Source organism: Equus asinus, chromosome 1 (assembly GCF_041296235.1).
Source record: "Equus asinus isolate D_3611 breed Donkey chromosome 1, EquAss-T2T_v2, whole genome shotgun sequence".
NCBI lineage: Eukaryota > Metazoa > Chordata > Mammalia > Perissodactyla > Equidae > Equus > Equus asinus.
The window spans coordinates 111,281,634-111,299,904 of NC_091790.1; the positions used below are offsets into that span (position 1 = coordinate 111,281,634).

The following is an 18,271-nucleotide window of genomic DNA, read 5'->3' on the forward strand; positions in this document are numbered from 1 at the left end:
TAATATAATTACTAATGTTATTTTGTTTATATCTTGTTTTATACCTTCTATTTAGCTTATCTGTTTTTGTTTCTTTTTCTTATTTTCTTTTGGATCAACTATTTTTATAATTCAGTTTTTCCTCTCTACTAGTTTAGAAGTACATACTCTTGTTTCTATTCTTTTAGTTGTTACTTTAAAAATTATAATGTTCATACTTATCAGAGTCGAAATTTAATGAATACTTTTACTTTTCTCTCAGACATCACAGGATCTTAGAGCATTCTAACTTCATTTTCTCCACTCCTGGTTTATATGTTACTGGTATTGTGCACTTTAATCCTATTTTTGAGCCCATAATACATTATTGTTATCATCTATATGGGAAAATTCACTTAGATTTACTGGCATGTTTGCTACTTTCTTCATTCCTCATTCCTCCTTCCTCCTTGCGTTTCAGACCTTCTAACTGCGATCCCTCTACTTTCCCCTGGAGAAACATTTTAGGAATTCCCTTCAGCGTGTGGGGATCTTTGGGGATCAAACCTTTGGTTGTTCTTAATTTGGAAATGTATTTGTTTCATTCTCAATCTTAAAAGATTGTTTTTTTCTGCGTGTATAGTTCTGAGTTAACAGTTGTTTTCTTCAATATATTGAAGCTATCTTTCCACAATTTTGTGGCTTTCATTGTTAATCATAAGACAGCTGTCAGTCCAGTTGCCACTCCTTTGAAGGTAATCTGTGTTTTCTCCCCCAGCTACTGTGAATAACTTTTCTTCATCTTCATTGTTCTGCACTTTCACTATGATGTTTGTAGGTGTGGATATTTTTTGATTTTTCCTTCTTTGGATTTGTTTGGCTCTTCAATTCTGTGGGTTGGTATTTTTCATCTCCTCTAATGAATTTTCGTCTGTTATCTCTTCAGATATTGCTTCTCCTCCATTTTGTTCATCTCTATTTTCCTTCTAGATCTTTGATTAGAAGTATGTTGGAGCTTCTCACTTCCTCTTCTCTAGTTTTTAACCTCTTTCATATTTTCCCTCTTTTTATCTCTTTAGTCTTCATTCTGGATAATTTTTTCAGAACTATCCTCGCATTCCTTAATTTTTCTCTACATCTGGGTCCAACCTGCCATATAATTTTTAATTTGTTATATTTTTCATATAGTTATTTTTAGTCTGCAGATAGTTTTAAGTTTTGTATTTTCTAAACAAATTAAGCTTGTTATTTTATTCAGAAAGCTGTAGGAAATTCAACAGTGTTTTCAAATATAATAATGAGTTTTAAGTAAATTAATAGGCTATTAGAAATCTCATTAAATTTGAAATTGGAAAATAGTGCTAATAGGTAGTAATAATATAAATAATATCTCATTACTGAATACTATGTCCTAGGCACTGTGCTGAATATTTCACAGATGACCTCATTTATTATGCACATCACTATTTCACACATTTTTAACAGCTAACTTAATTTTAACCATTTTTTTCATTTAACTTATAAACTAGGTAAATGGGAACTCAACTTTTGTAAAAATGTTGAATAATTTGACTTTTTTAATGTTTTCATTAACTTTACTCACATGTGCTTATAAAATGTTGTAAGAAACGCATTTTACTAGCTTATGAAATCATTTTCTCCTTGAGTCAATTTTACTCTTCCTTCTGTCATCGTTGGATGAGAGATAAATACAACAGAAATAATTTCAGTTAGAAAATACCAAGATCTGTGCCAGGTGTAGGGTACTCTGGGTTCTTTGACTTTATTTATATCACCTCGATTCCCCTTCCTATCATTTCCTTATCCTCCTCACATTTCCAGTTAAAATGTGGAGAACTCTTATGGGATTGAAATGGGTTTAATTTAATCACCTATTTGACCTTTTCATTTTGATCCCTGTTAATTCAAAATTAGTCAAGGAAACAAGGTCTTTCACTTTTCATCTACCAGTACCTATTTTAAAACTGAAACTAAAAATAGAAGTTAAAGGCAATGACTAAAAATATTCTTTTTGCATCTTTTTTGTAATATGTACCAGTTTTGATTTTTGTGAATACTATTGTAGTATTTGAGGGTAAACTCTAGGAAAGGAAGGAGCGTACCTTTTGTAATTTTATGGAATGGGGGATGCCCACTACATATGCCAAAATGGTTGATCCATAGAAGGTAGGCAATAAGTATTTGTCTAATGAATTAACAAATGTTATATTCAGTAGGTCATAAAATAGAGTTACTACTCATTTTTAGCTTGCTTTGAGAGGAGATATATGATTAGTTTCTAGTAAAAGTCTAGATGTTACTTACTTCATATGGACAGTAGTGGGGCCCTTTGATACCTTAAATGAAATCTCGTTTCTGGAGTATGGCATAAGAAACTGAGAAAGTAATAAAACAGAAGTACTTCTATTGGTGAAGTCAGTGAATCTAGTGAAAGTTTTAAAACTTATGGCGGTATGCAGAAGCATTTAATTCTGTACTGCATATTGAAAGAAGCTTTCATCTGTTCACTTCATTGACTGTCTGATGGTTCGTTCTTAGAGTAATCATAGAATGTGCCTTAAGTTTGGTTCTTTTCTCATGTCCACTCTAATAAAGGCTTTCTAAGGTATAAATGGAAATTTGTTGACAAACAGTAAAGTTGCCTTCTAGGGATTTTTATCCCTGCAGAAAACCTATGTCTAGTGACTCAATTTCCATATAGGTAGCAAGCGTTGCCAGCCCTAGTGGTCTAGTGGTTAAGATTTGTGCTATCACCGCTGTGGCCTGGGGTCATTTCCCAGTCAGGGAACCGCACCACTCATCTGTCAGTTGTCATACTGTGGCCACTGTGTGTTGCTGTGATGGTGAAAGCTGTTCCACCAATATTTCAAATACCAGCAGGGTCACCCACGTTGGAGAGATTTCAGCAGAGTTTCCAGACTAAGCAAAGTAGGAAGAAGGACCTGACCACCCACTTGCAAAAAAAGTGTCCATCCTTTGGAATAGCAGCACAGCATTGTCTGATACAGCACCGAAAGGGTGAGAGGAGGGCGCAGAAAGGTTGGACAGGGTGGCATGGCACTAACAACAAAGCAAGTGTTACCAATTCATTAATTTTGGCTGTTTTTTATACCTTTCCTATCACCTATAATCCTTTGTATAATTATTTGAATAAAGGACTTGATTTCCCTTCAGAGTCTGTGTTCTTCAGACTGAATCAAACACACCATTGTCACATCTAGAACATCTCTAGTTTGCAGGTACTAAAAACAAGTTTAAAATTTTCGTGTTGCTGTTTGGAAAGTTGAAGTGAGCGGCAGCTCGGTGGGACGAGGGGCAGCACTGGAGAGGTGGCTGGCACACCTGGAGAGGCAGGATTCTAGAGCAGTGGCTTGCGTGGGCAACTGGGGTTCAGCAACTGGCCCTTAGCTTTTAAGATTTTTTTGTAGGTTTTTGGTTTTGTAGGTTTTCCTGGAGGTAATCAATATCTCAGGGATATGGTTAGAATTAATGATACCAGTCAAATCTCAAGAGACAAATGTTTAAGCCAGAATGCCAGTTTATTGATAAATATTGTTAAGCAGAGTAAATGTTGAAAAATTATTAGGCAGATAGGACATTTGAGTTTGCTAATCAGCTCAATCAACTCAAAATTAAAAGTTTGATTTCTGAAATCGGAATAAATTTATGCCTGTTAACAAAATATGTATAATTTATTGAGCAATTGCCCTTTGCCAGGCATTGAAATAGGACCTTGACTTTTAGTTATCTCGTAAATACTTAGAACATACCTGCATGGTTGATGTATTATTATTTTGATTTTTGGTTTTGAAAATTGAGGCTCAGATTGTTTATGTGACTAATCTGAATTCCATTGCTAGTGAGTGGCAGAAGGTAGGTCTTCCTGACTTTGCATGTTCTTTCTCCTAAACTGCCTTCTCTCTTCTGAAATCAGAAGATTAAGCATGGAAACAGAATGGGGTCGGGGTGGGAGCGGGAAGGAGATAATAGGATGATCTTAATACCTTGAGTGACAGCTGGACAACTCTGCATCTATGGTGAGCACATACTTGTAGCACGTACCAGATTTCCAAGTTAATGGCCAGGGAGCCCTTAAGTCTTGTTGCTGGAAGCACACTGCTGGGTCTCTTCTCTTGAACATTCTCTTTTGTACCCATCATCCCCATTCTTTTAACACATTCTTTTTTCAGGCAAGAGTATAATACAACTTATTAGATATTAGCTCTCTTAGCTGTGATCGCAGTATAATCATGCATTTCAGAAGTTTTGGAGTTGAGATTAGGAGACCTAATGCCTAGTCAAGTCACGACCATCCAGTCATTATCTTTTTGGGAAAGTCACTGAACATCTCATTTTCCACATTGGTTAAATTAATCATCTGAATGCAGGAGTTGGCAAGCTTTTTCAAAGGGCCACATAGTAAATATTTTAGGCTTTACAGGACAAGAGGTACAATGGAGGATATTATACAGGTACTTGTATGAGCAAGAGAGAAAACTCCTGTCTCACTCAACCGTGTATGCCTGGCGTGGGTCACGCTATTTTGTGGGCTTGTTTTGTGCTCAGTTGCCATCAGCTGAAGACATTCATGGGAGAAAGAAGGAAGGGCCCTAGCAGGCAGGACAGACAGGGTGACCACTGTGGTCAGTTTCACTCTTCATCAGAGTGACATTCAGGTTCCTGTACCCTCTTCTCTCCCAGAGAACCCAGCCGTCTCAACAAATTTCAAAGGATTGCAGTGTACAGACCACATCCTGTGATTCCCCCCCCCCACCAAAGGAAACAAAACAAAAAATACTAGAAAAACTCCATGAGTGGGGAATTAAAGAAGAATTCTGAAATAGCTTGGGGGCCAAAGAAGAAATCAAAATGGAAATTAGAACTAAATTACAGTGTATAACTACTTCCAAGGTAGTAGAGTAAAACAACAGAATGAAACAATATTATAATTCAGTTCAATGAAAGGCAAGAGAGGAATGAGAAAGACACAGAGATGAAGGACAAATGGAAAGCTTGCCATAATGGTAAAAATAAAATTTTAGACTCTCATAACAGTAAAAGCAAGTGGAGTATATAGTCCAGTGAAAGGTAAAGGTTGTCAGACTGGCTACAAAGAGAAAATCCCACTATGTGTTGTTTACTTGAGAATTGTCTGAAGTTAGGAAAATACAGCACTTGGAAGTAAAAGGATGAAAAGTAACCTGGGAAAAAAGATGAGCACCTAAAGGAATACTGATATAGTTATATTAGTATTAGAAAAAATACTCCGTATGGCAAAGGCATTACTGAAGAAAAGGACCAGTAGATAATAATGAAAAGGTTTAATTTGCCAGGGAAACATGGTAATTTTAAGAGTATGCATTTAATAACATAGCCTCAAAAATATAAAGCAAAAACTAACAGCTATAAGAAGGAAAGGACAAACTCTGTATCATAATGGGACAATTTTAATACCTCTCTCAGTTTTGATAGATTTAGTAGATGAAAAATGGTGTATATAAGATTTCAACAACACAAATAAGTTTGATCTAATAGACATCAATAGAACAGAGTGTACAACAGGTGCAAAGTACATACTCTTTTCAACATGCACGGAACGTCTATAAAAAATGTTGCAAGGTCTAACCCAATTTGTGATACTGAATTAGAAATTAAAGTCTTAGCCTTTTGAATGCAGAGCTTCTTATGTGATATATTAATACAAAACATTTTCCTAATTGAAAAAATCTTCATATTTGCTAAATATAGAATCTTCTGTGTATAACACACTGTGGTATCTACAATCTGTTCATTTTTTAATTTGTTAATAAAGTAGTGACAGCTGGCTGAGCACTACATAACAGTTCTCTTGTTAAAATTGTCACAGGAGGGCCAGCCCTGTGGCCAAGTGGTTAAGTTCGTGCTCCACTTCGGTGGCCCAGGCTTTCGCTGGTTCAGATCCTGGGCGCAGACCTAGCACCACTTATCAAGCCGTGCTGAGGCGGCGTCCCACGTAGGAGCACCAGAAGGACCTACAACGAGAATATACAACTATATCCTGGGGGGCTTTGGGGAGAAGAAGAAGAGAAAAAAAAAGATCGGCAACAGTTGTTAGCTCAGGTGCCAATCTTGAAAAAACAAATTGTAAAAGGAAACCTAGTGGAGTCTGTGTAGTGTAATAGGCTGAGTGTGGACTCCAGGCTTGAATTCTTGCTAAGTCACTTACCAGTTCTGGGATCTGGGGAAAGTTACTTAAGATCTTTAAGACTCATCTATAAAATGAATGTAAGAATGGGGCTGGCCCCGTGGCCGAGTGGTTAAGTTCGCGCGCTCCGCTGTAGGCGGCCCAGTGTTTCGTTAGTTCGAATCCTGGGCGCGGACATGGCACTGCTCATCAAACCACGCTGAGGCAGCGTCCCACATGCCACAACTAGAAGGACCCACAACGAAGAATACACAACTGTGTACCGGGGGGCTTTGGGGAGAAAAAGGAAAAAATAAAATCTAGAAAAAAAAAAAAATGAATGTAAGAATGTCCACCTTGTAGGGTCATGAGAAATAAATGAGATACTCTGTATAGAGTACTTGGTACCAAGCAAATCACTTCTGCTCTTATTGTCTTTATTACTCAAAGAATGTTTCCTGAGCATCTGCAAAGTATTAGTCTCATGTGAGCATCTTTAATTCCTAAGACACGATTAGGTATTATGGATATTGTAACTCATCCCTTATTTTGCCACAGAGCAGTTACAGATCACCAAGTCTCCAAATCTTTCCTTCTCGCCCTTGCTGGCCGTTTCTTGTTGGCCTGCAGGAATGAGAATAAGAAATTGGGCTAAGAGGGATGGGCCGCTCAAAGCATTTCAGCTCTTGGATCAGCTTGCCTTCTTGGTTTTCAGAGCACTTAGTACTTTCGTTGGCCCTTATGAACGTGAAGTTATTTTGTATTTTAATTTTGACTTGTCACAGTACACTTTTGCTTTTGCCGATAATAATCCTTCTGGGGTTTTCCTGACTCCCTAATTGGTGGTCTGTTCTAAAGCAACATTCAGCCCAGGTCTGAAGGATGGATCTTTTATCCTTTGTCTGACCAGCTACCCAACTCTGAAAGCGACTCACCTTCTCATTTCAACTACTTGATTCTCAAGAGAATGTAGTTTTGATATTCGGAGGTATTTAGGTAGAAACTCCATAAAATTCTTATGTAGAGAAGGAATTTGCTTTACTTGTAGTTTTTAATGGTTAGCAGTCATGTGTGAGTCATTAATGAAACAAAGCTGTCTCTAGTGGAATCCTTAAAGACGAGTGTTAGTTTGATTAACTAGGACTTCAAGCAAATATGCACATTTGTGTATTCAAATTTAAAAGTAGTCATTCTCCGCAGATATTCTTGTGAATTCAGTTATATATTTTTATCAAAGGAACTATAAAGTCTTTCAGAAACAAGGGCATGATGTAATCTCCTTAAAACGTTTTCTCATAAAAATGCTTTCTTGTTTTTAGATTACCTCTCTAGTGACCCTTCAGCTATTAACCCTGGTTGGCCATGACGATCAGCTTGATGGACCAAAATACAAATGCACAGTGTCCCTAGACTTCATCAGAGCTATTGCTAGGTAAGCATAGAATAATCGCCAATTTAAAATGTCTTGAATTATGTAGATGACATACTAAATATAAAGATTAATGTTCTTCCTGATGTCATGTCATTAGTCGTTTCAGCAAGAAAAGATCATTTAAGTGCCACAAGTGAATAAGTTTCACTGTAGAATGAACCCTCTCATCAAATTTACAAATGACATAAAATTGGGAGAATTAACTAATGTGTTAGATGGCAAAAATCAAGATTCTCAAAGACCTTAGCAGACTGGAATAATGGTCTCATAGTAGCAAGGTAGGATTTAACCGACTGTTGACTACAAAAAATTCATATGTACTAAAAGAAGATGGGAGAGACCTGGCTTAAGTCCTGAATATTTTGGCTGACTACAAGATTTTAAAAATCCTGGTGTCTCTTTCAAGGGGTGTCATAGGTCTACTCTGTGTTGCCATAGGCAAGTCAAATCTGGTGTGCTGTGCTGTGCTTGCAGTTTTAAGAGGGGTATTGACCAAGGGGTACATGCTGAGGGGGCAGTACAATGAAGAACCCTGTCACATCCCTGACCGAGGGAAGAGGTGTGAGAGAGTAGCCTTAGGAAGGAGGTGGTAACTGTGTCAAGTATTTCAGGGTCCATCGTGTGCAAAATGGATGAAACTAATGCTGAGCAATTCTAGAGCGTTGGAAGTTCTAGGGAAGAAAGTGTGTCTGTCCAAATAAGAGCTGCCTAAAAATGTGACAGGTTTCCTCACAAAGAGGTGTGCTGACAGTTACCCAGAATGCTCCAGCCATTTAGGTGAATAGGTGACCTCATCTCATGGTGGCAGCTGGATCGCAGTCTGTCCGGACTTGTAGGAGTAGAAGTGTGTGTAGAGCGGTCGGAGGAGCAAGATAACCCGTGAGGTCGTGCCTCCCAAACCTTTTTGAATATGAAGAGTCCATTTTAATAGCCTTTGAAAATTAATTATGCAGGTATTTACATATATTTCAAAATTAATAATACACAGGCATGAAACGTTATTCAGACTGAAGACAGTGCTTGACATGGATTTGCAGGTCTCCTCTCATAAATGTTTCAGCTTCTTGAAGTTCTGAAGTCCACAGCTTGGCAGCCTCTGCCTTGAGGTCTCTTCTGAATTAAAAGTTCTCTAATATTATGATGCAAGTATTTGAGACATTTTGATGGCGTGTGGACTCTAAAACCTGAGATGAGAGTTTCAAAATGTGTTGTTATGATAAAATTGCACAAACTTTTACATAGAAGAAATTGAGCAGAAACTTTTTTTGAATGTAATCAGTATGACCATGAAGCAATAACTTTCTTTTTCTAAACAATAATATTAAAAACTCTGTGCTAAGAGCCTGTGTCAAAGGCGTACCTTTGGAGTGAAGCATGTTTATTTTAGGGATGTTGTCATTACTCAGAATGTGTGGGGTTGTGCCCCAACATAATCATGGTCAAGACAGAGGTTTGTGAGTGCCTGGTATGATGAATTCAGTGAACCAAACTGAATTGGGTGTTACTTAATCTGCAGCATCAGTGATGTTGTTAAGCACACCCAGAGAAATGCCCTTCCACTTCCCGCCTCAGGAGGGGGCAGGAGTTGTAGAGCTGGTTTTGCCATAGGACTTGAGCACTCCAGCGTGTGCTTTGTTCCTTTTTTTTCTCTACGCCTCCTTGCTTTCCATGCAGGGTGTCCAGAGAATGACTGCCTCCTTCTTCCCCCATCGCCCTCTTCCGCTCTCATCCCTGTGGTGGTTTGTCCTTTTCTGCTGATTTCCCTCCCGTTCTTTCCCTGCCTCCCGTCTCCTTCTCTCTTTCCTAATGTTCTTCCTTGTTCCTTAGTGGAAGCCTGATTCTTCCCTGGGGATACTTCCCTGGGGATACTACTTCCCCTGGAGTTGTCTCTAGTGGTAGCTACTTATTTTCTCAAACCCCAATCCCTCGGAGTTAAGCACTCTTTCAGTGCCATCCTCTCTTCTTGTTGCCACTTCCAGATTGCTGCTGCCCCCAGCTGCTTGTAAAAATGTGGGCTTCTTTGGGGCTTGTGCAGTCTGACTCTATTTCCCTATTCTCCTTATGATTGATTATCTTCTACTAGCCTCCCAGCCATTCCACCTCCTGCATTGAAGAATAGAGCATGTGGTTCACAGGCTTCTTTTCAGCCTAGATTCTTAATGAAACCACAGATCGGAACATCTCTCCTGTACTCACTCTGTTCAGCATTCAGTCTTTCACAGAACAAGATTGAAACCATCAGTTGAGAACTCCTTCAGCTCCCTGCATGGTACCCATCTTCTTTCTTTCCTTTTTCAGTAGGGTGGGATCCCTCTTCCTGTTTAATTGCATCTCCTCCGTTTTCCCAGAACCTTTTTTAGTCCTTAGGCTGTTTGTCCTCTCAATGACACCCAGCACTGTTGGCTGCTCTTTGTTTCTTAAAACTCCTTCTCTTAGAGCCCATGAGGAGCCCAGAAACCCAGTCTTCTGGTTTTCGTCTTTATTCTTTGGCTGATTTTTCTAAGGCTTGTTTGCCAGCTTATCCTCTCTACCTGACCTTTACATGTAGCTGGTCCTTGAGGCTTGGCTCTTTTCTCTTTTCATATTATACTTTTTTCCTAGGCAATTTTAGCTGTACCCATGTCTTCAACAACCATCTACATATTAATGACTCCTCAATTTTTTTTATTATTTTTTTTTGCTGAGGAATATTTGCCCTGAGCTAACATCCATTGTCAATCCTCTTCTTTTTTTTTTTTTTTTTTGCTTGAGGAAGATGAGCCTTGAGCTAGCATCCTTGCCAGTCTTCCTCTATTTTGCATGTGGGACACCTCCACAGCATGGCTAGTGAGTGGAGTAGGTCCACACCCAGGCTGCCGAAGTGGAGCACACGGAAGTTTAACCACTCGGCCGTGGGGCCAGGCCCTCCCCAGTTTTTAAAGGCTGGACCCTTATTCTGAGTTTCTTGACCTTTATTGGATGTTTCCCAGCTACATCACTTCATTTCCAAAACTGAACTCAGGAGTTCTAAGCTCTGCTCCTGTTTGCCAGCAAGGAAGGGAGGACCCAGCTTCCCTCCAGTGTTCCCTCTCAGCAGTCAGCACTGCAGGCCGCCGTGTAGCCCAGGCCTGAAGCCTGGGAGTCATTCCTGGCGTGTCTCTCCCACACTCCCAGTGTACAAGCATCAGTCCTGTTGAACCCACCAAGGTCCTCCTGTGCATTGCGGACTCATCCATTTCTGTCGTTTGTACCATTGCCCCTCTAGACCAAGCTCCAGCATCTCTTCGCTAGCAGCCTCCTGAGTGGTCTTCTCTCTGCTCTTATGCCCTTTGGATTTGTTGTCCACACCACAGCCAGAACGATTGTCTACAAGTTTAATGTCACCCTCCTACTTAAGTCTTCAGTAGTTTCCCCTAACTCTTGGGGTAAAAACCCAGAATAGCCTACGAGGCCCCCTTGGGCAGGGCCCTGCCTGTGCCCGGCCCCATCTGGCACACGTCTTCTCCCTGGGGTTTGCGCTTACCGCTCTGGCTTCTTTCAGTTCTTCACATTCACCACCCTGCTTCCCCCCTTTGCCTGTGCGGCACTCTCCAGCTCCTCCTCTCCTTTATCCAGCTAACTGCAGCGTCACCTTTAGATTTCAGTTTAAATGTGTGTCCCTGAAGAAGCCTTCTCAGATACACCGTCACCACCGCCAGCCCTCCACACATACACAGTGTTACAGGTCGCATTGTCTTGTCGTGATTCGTATCATAGTTTTAATTAATTCATCTTTCCTTCTACAGTGTAAGACCATGAAGCACAAAGCACAGACTGTGTTGGTGTCAATCACTCTCTTACCTCAAACCCAGCACAATGCTTTAAACCTAGTATATGCTGAACATATAAATATTGTGTGTTTTCCTGCAGTGGTTAGCAGTAAAACTTCAGATGAAAGGGAACCATTGTGGGCTTGTCTTTTGGGGCAGCAAGATAACGGCAGCTAAGGAGACACACACTCATTCCAAATCGAGGCTTGGTAGGGAGAGGAGACCCCAAGGATGGTTACCCCCGAAGAAGTAGGTAGGCTGAATTCCAGACCTGTGGCAGGGAATGAGCAGTTAGATCACAGGACACACGTAAATGTCCAAAATAGGGGAATGGGTCCATGATTTATTGTACATTTTTATGAAAAACTCTATAGTTATTAAAAATCATACTTTGAAGGATAACAGCATGGGGAAATACTCTTGTTATGAGTTTAAGGGATAAAGCAGTTATATATAAAGTTGTATATACAAGAAAAGTGGGAAAACCTAAGGGAAGGGAGTAATGGTCAAAATTGTCAATTGCTTCCAAGAAATCAAGCCGAGTCCATTCGATCTAATGATAAAGCAGTCATTTGTAACTTTATCAGGAAAGCTTTCAGGGATGTAGTGGGGGTAGAAGTCAGATTATAGTGCATCTAAGTCGTAGTTCAGAAAGTTGATGCAGCGAACAGAATGCTTTCCATTCATTTATTCATTGAACGTTTACTGTGTTGTCCATTATAATCACTGTGCGAGGCTTTGGGGATGTGGCAACAAGTGTAACAGACCCGTAACCTATCCTTATGAGCCCATATTCCAGAATTTTATTGCCATGAAGAAGAGAGGATTCTTACCTACTAAAGGGATTGTGGGGTTATGGGAGGGTCATTATTTTTAAAGATTTGAGCATATTTAAATGCTGATGGCAAGAACTGATACAGAAGGAGAGCTGATGATACAAAAGAGAGAGAGATTAATTTAAAGCACAAAGTCCTTGAAATGGTAGGTAAGCATGGGATTTAGAAACATGAGTTGAAAGAAATAGCCCTGGATGAGAGAAGGGGAATCCTTTTGCATTATAACGAGAGGACAGGGTGGATTCAGGCAGAGCTGAGTTTGGAGGTTTGGTGGCAAGAAGTTAAGGAAGTTCTGATTTGATGTCTTCTGTTTTACCTGTGAAGGAGGAGCCAAAATTGAGACTAAGGACAGAGGTAGTAGCTGTTTGAGAGGAATGTGGATATTTGAAATAGCTGCCATGGGGAGTGGAAGGAAGTGCTGACAAAGAAAGCAGCTTGCTGGGAGTGTTGCGGGCCCACTTGAGGTTCCTGACCTTGAATTTACAGTGGCACCAATCTGTGAAACTTGTGATCTTCTCCAGCAGCATTCCATATGCTAGGTACTGGGACAGCAAAGGGATATAATTGAAATCACATAGGATTGGGGTTTTGCCAGGTGAATTCAGTGGATGCTAACAAGTGAGCGCATAAAGTGACGGACCGTGGAGGCTAAGCTAGGAAGCGAAGGAAGGAAGTAAAGCCATTAGAGAGCTAATAGTTCAGTGCCCGGCACATAGTGCTCAGTATGTGTTTGGAGATCAGGAGAATGTGAAGGGATCTGTGGGCTGGTTGTCTGAAGGTGTTCCAGATAGCTTAAAGGAAGAGATGGGGATCAGAGGGAAGAATGTCTGAATTTATGTTTTTAGAGGTAGAACATTTCTGAGTGTGATCATAAGAGTAGAAAAGGCCGTTGGAGGTGAGAAAGACAAGTATGCAGTGAGGTCACAAAGGCTGGAGACAGGTCTTCGGATGGAGAGGAAGACTGACTGGGTGCTGCGTTATTCAGTGAGTGAGCGATGGGGACAGAGGGATAAGGGTGGGAAGGGGTTGTTCCGAGTCTCAGAGGAGCAGAACTGTGTGCACAAGGACACCAACCCCCCCGACAGGACTGCCTGGGGTACGGAAGGGACTCTGAACTCATGGGAAAGAGCTGAAGAGTCCTTCAAGGAGAGCCACCTCTCAGTTCAGCCCAGAAGAGAGAAAGCCACTCCTGGAAGAGGTAGAGGACGTGCAGAACTTGACTGACCAAGGAGCCGTGGAAAGGTTTGGCCACACATGCAGTAGGAGGCTGGTTCCAGAGCGGGAGTGGAATGTGGAGAGGACACTTGACTGACCAAGGAGCCGTGGAAGGTTTGGCCACAGACGCAGCAGGAGGCTGGTTCCAGAGCGGGAGCCGGAATGTGGAGAGGACACATGACGGGTGACCAGACGCTTATGGAATGCTGTTCCTGGATGTTTCCACGTTTGTGTCTTCCGCAGTCAGTGGGCAGACCCTACAGGGTGACTTAAGACTGCAACTTAAAGTACAGCTGCAGGTTGTCAGAAGCAAACTGAGAAAGAGCTCAAACTGCCTAGAAAAGGAAAAGGAAATAAAATGGCATCCCGTGAGAAAGAAGTGCTTCAGTGTAGTAAAAGAGTCAACAAAGTGGAATAAAAGGATAAGGGCAAAATTAAACCCTGAGATATATGCCATGTGATTGACTTCTGTTAAAGCATTCTGAATTCTGACTGAGGAAGTACTCCTAGGCACATGGCTACCGCACTGTTTGTGTTTATCCTATTTCTTTATAGATGTTTACTTCAGAAAATAATTCATTTGTGTTCTCTGTGAGAGACAATCTCTTGTAGTATTTAAAAACTATCCAAAATCTTAAAATTGTATTTATGTGAATCTAATATGTATCTGAAGCTGTGAAAAGCCAGAGAAAGTGCATGCAAAGTACACAACTATCTTTGTAAGTTAAAGCTTTCTTTAAAGTGGACTGTTTGTCTCCAAGTCCTGGAAGGCACATCTTTGGAATGTGTGACATAATTTTTGATGTTGCCTTTGTGTTTATTGTATCAAATTCTGCCCTGTTTTAGAATAATATACGTGGGGATTCATTGGCAAGTTACCTGTTTATACTGAGGGATGGACGGATGAGAGAGAAAGATGGTCGTACATCTTGGGCAGTAAAAGTTAAAGGAATGATCTTACATATTCAGTTCCTGATTAATTTAGTATTTTAAAAAAGTCCAGAAATCTTAACTGTATGATTCAGTTAAGTACTTCCCAGTGGCAAAGCAGAGAAATGGAATATAGTCAAGCTTTTATAAATGAATGCATTTAAATTGGTTGGTGTTTTTAAGTCAGTCCATTCATTCTAGTAAAAAGAATTTTATTGCACAAGCTCTGCTATAGTTCCATAAACAGATTACTGAACAAAATAGGAGCCCTACCACTGAGAAATCACAGTATTTCCGTTTGTTTGTGTTCTCATGTAGTGTCAGTCCATTATACGTACTCTGCTCCTTACTCATCACAATACAGTTGCAATTCTCTGTGCTCCTTTCTCCTCTTAATGTTGTAGGTATGTCTTCATGTTGATCATTTTGGATGGGTATGTAATATTCTATCAAATAATGCCTTCCAATCCCATAGTGTTGGAATTTAAATTGTTTCAGTCTTAGCTTCTTCTCAACTTTTTTTCACCCAATGCCAGAAACAAACAAACAAAAATACCAGTAAAACTTAACATTAAGTCCACTTTACTGTGTCACTTTAGGTTTATAACCTTAAGACCCAAAGTCATTGTGGGGAAATGTGTCTGAGAGATGTACAAAGTCCATTTCCCTTTTTGCCTGTGGTTAGAAATAGCCTCCTATGTCTGTTTCCTTCTAAGATCCTCCAGAAAAGATCTTTTCAGCCAGTATCATGATTTAAAAAAAAAAAAAAAGATTTGTTAATGGTACCTTGTTACCAGTAAATTTGGGGAGTTCTAGAATTGAATGAAAGAAAAACACATAAAATAAAATAGCTTTAGGATATAATAACCATACCTTTTGTGTCTTTATGCCTGAGATAAGATTTTTTTATTTTTAGTCACCATTTTTCATGGTTTTATTACTGCTAATGATAACAGGATTGTTTCGGCAGTGTTTTTATACCATTTGGAAAGATTTCATATTTTTCAGAGAAGCACTATTGTAATGAAACAAAATATTCTTCAGTCCAACATTAGGTACCACAATAGCCATAGCATCTAATTTGAGCTATTTTTAAGTGTGTTTTCATAAGCAGTATCTATAGTTCCCCATTCCAACTTTTTAAAAATATTTGATATATGTCAGTCATTTGCTTAGGAACTTTTTTAGAAAGTGTAGTACCAAGTGATAGACAAAAACATTAATTGATGGTGGTTTAATAAATAAGAGTGTGCAATTAGTGAATCTTCAAAAGGCTGTTCTCACATGGATGATTATTTTTGCAGAATTGAATATTTTAAGGCTTTAATTTTATACTTATTGCTAGATCATTATATCTAATTATTTTGACCATTTATTCAAATAATAAACCTCCAAGTCTGAATATTTATAGTGAAGAATGAGTTTGGAGAAAAGAAAATAATTATATGTCTCTGTCTGCCTGCTATTTTATTCTGCCTGCCATCAGAGTACAAAAATATACATTCACATCGTCTGTTTGTTGTCTCATATTCTTGGATCATACAGATTTAGTTGCAATACACATACAGGTCAGCCAGTGTTAAAAGACTGAAAAGAATGAAAACTACAAATGAGGACAGATGAGCTATGCGTTATGTAATGATAAAACAGGTGTTTTGGAAGATAAACAATGTTCAAAAGCAAAGAAGATTTAAATACTTCTGCATCCCTAATTACTTTATTCTGGTTATTAGACAAAAAGCAAATAGCTCTCAGATGAAATCTAAACTTTCTGTTGTATAATTGAAATACGGAAGTTGAATCGTTCTAATGTTTTCTTTTTTTAGAAAAGCAAACTTTATGCATGGGGGGGAAAGAAACTTTTTAAAGAAACTCTGTTTCTAGGGACATTTTTAAAAATCAGCGTCAGTCCCATCCTGGTGCTTTTGGTAGCACCATTGGACTGTTGAGCATGAGCTGTGAATTATTTTGCATGTGCTTCCCAGAATCATACACGCAGAGCTGAGGAGTCTGGGGGGAGGATGCTAACATACTGTCTGTTCTTGTTTATAGGACGGTGAACTTTGACATAATAAAATACTTGTATGATTTCTTGTGAAAACAAGCTTCAAAGCCATATGGACACTGTGACGATGACTAAGCCAAGCTGTGTTCATCCACCTCCTTAGCTGGCCAGGGAGAGGAGGTCTTTGGCTCTATTGGATTTGTCCAGACAGGTGCCGGCCCAGCGTGGAATCGGATGAAAATCCTCTGATTGGTCTGGGTGGATGTGAGCAGAAGACTATTTACCAGGGACCCTGGAGTATTTGGACACAACGTGTTAATTATAAACAGCAGGGTTTGAGCACAATCTGTTCTGCTCTTAATGATGTTATCTTAACACTGAAATTGCCTGAAACCCATTACTTAGGACTACATTTTGCCCTGTGAACTCTCCCCTGCGCTTTGAATGTGCCAGCAGCCCTTGTATGTGAGCCTCGTCTCTTCACTTCCTCCCCACAGGAGCCTCTGCAGTGGCTCGCCAGAGCAGATTTTCCTAAGGCCACCGTTTTAAAAGATCGTAGTTGCAAAATATAATAAATAGAAGTTTTAAAAAATGTATCTTTTAGAAGATATTTGTATATGCTTATTTTTCACCCAATTTTCTCAAAAGGCAAGGTAGTTTGATCAGAGGTAGGCCGACCGTCCCTCTCTAAGCCTCCTTGATAACTAGAGACTGCTTCGTGAGGTTTACCTGGTCACTCCTGCCATTAACCACCCACCCTAGCTTTTTGACCCGCGTGATGGTTTTCTTTCCTGTTTAAGAGTTGCACGATAAAACATTTTCCCGTTAAACCAGTTAGGAACCTTGGGTCTGATTTTCTTGTCTCTCCGTATTTTTGAAGAAGCTTTCCGTTAGCATTTGAATGCTTGAAAATGGTGTTGAGCAGATTGAAAGTGCTTCATTACAGAGCCTACTTTAAATTTCAGTGGCATTTTATTCTTTGATTCCTTTTTTGAAGAAAAATGCTCACCATAGGCACTCCCGGATAGGAAGCCTTTCAATGTAGTGATTGTCTGACACTTTGTGGATCAAAGAAAACAAGTAGTCGTCTACTTGCCTTTAGCGGTGATGGGCAGGGGCGAAGACTGAGTTCCTTGTTGCCTCCCTACGTAGGACAGCGAGGGAAGACTTCCTAGCCCAGAGGATGACATGCACCATGAGCGATAGAGCACCCTTCCGTAAGTCCCTTGTCCCACGGGAGACGGTGAAATGTGGTGTTCCACAAGATGTTTGGAGGAGCCAGGACCAGGGAAAAGGCATGTGCACTGTGAAGGCTTGGGTTTCCCGCACGTAGAAATCCATGTGCCATTAAAGTAGAAAGCAGTTTGGGTATGGGTAGCCGATGCCAGGAAGAGCACTGCCCCTTGGGGGGGGTTCCGCCCCTCATAGCTGGCTGTGAGTGGCAGGTCTGCTGTGCAGCCCTCTTGGATAGGCTGGGGCCGGTCTGCATCTTGGAGAAAGAGACTGTCCTCGGGTTCTGGGGAGGACGGAAAGGAGGCCGACTTTCCTGTAAGTGACTTTGCATGCCTCTGCTCACTGCTGGTCGCCTGTCCTGTACTCCCTACAAGGAGCTTCCCCCCGTGGTGGCTCCCCTGCGGAGTGCCTGGTAGCCGGGTTTTCCCTGCCCCTGACTGGGCATCAGGTCTTTCCTGTGTTGTAATTCCCTTTCTAATGGCTTGCTAAATGACTCACTCACTAATTTGATTAATTTATTTAAATGAAGACTAACAGCTTAATATGGATATTAGCATTTTAACAAGGGTCATCCGCAAATGAATCCTCTAATTGGAAGATATAAATCTCCAATTACGGGAGGGAATCTAATGATGAGAATTACGCTGGCTGGTGGGCCAGATACTTCCATTAAGAGAGGAGGCGCTTAAA

The 18,271-nt window shown here is 40.2% G+C and overlaps 1 protein-coding gene across 19 annotated transcripts in view; it reads left to right on the forward strand.

Moving 5' to 3' along the window:
• ORC5 (origin recognition complex subunit 5) overlaps window positions 1-18,271 on the forward strand; it is a 133,259-nt gene that overhangs the window by 62,721 nt on the left and 52,267 nt on the right. For 8 of the 19 annotated variants that reach the window (XR_011502174.1, XR_011502175.1, XR_011502180.1 and 5 more), the window contains one exon: window positions 7,462-7,574. Coding sequence is in view for 14 of the 19 variants with exons in the window: in XM_070505656.1 (XP_070361757.1) it covers window positions 7,462-7,574 (113 nt within the window). In the remaining 5 variants the exon portion in view is untranslated. Of the gene's footprint in view, window positions 1-7,461; window positions 7,575-8,562; window positions 8,935-11,462; window positions 11,578-16,395; window positions 16,945-18,271 lie in introns of those variants that run through there. The other 11 variants (XM_014831913.3, XM_044769539.2, XM_044769542.2 and 8 more) reach the window with 6 other exon arrangements.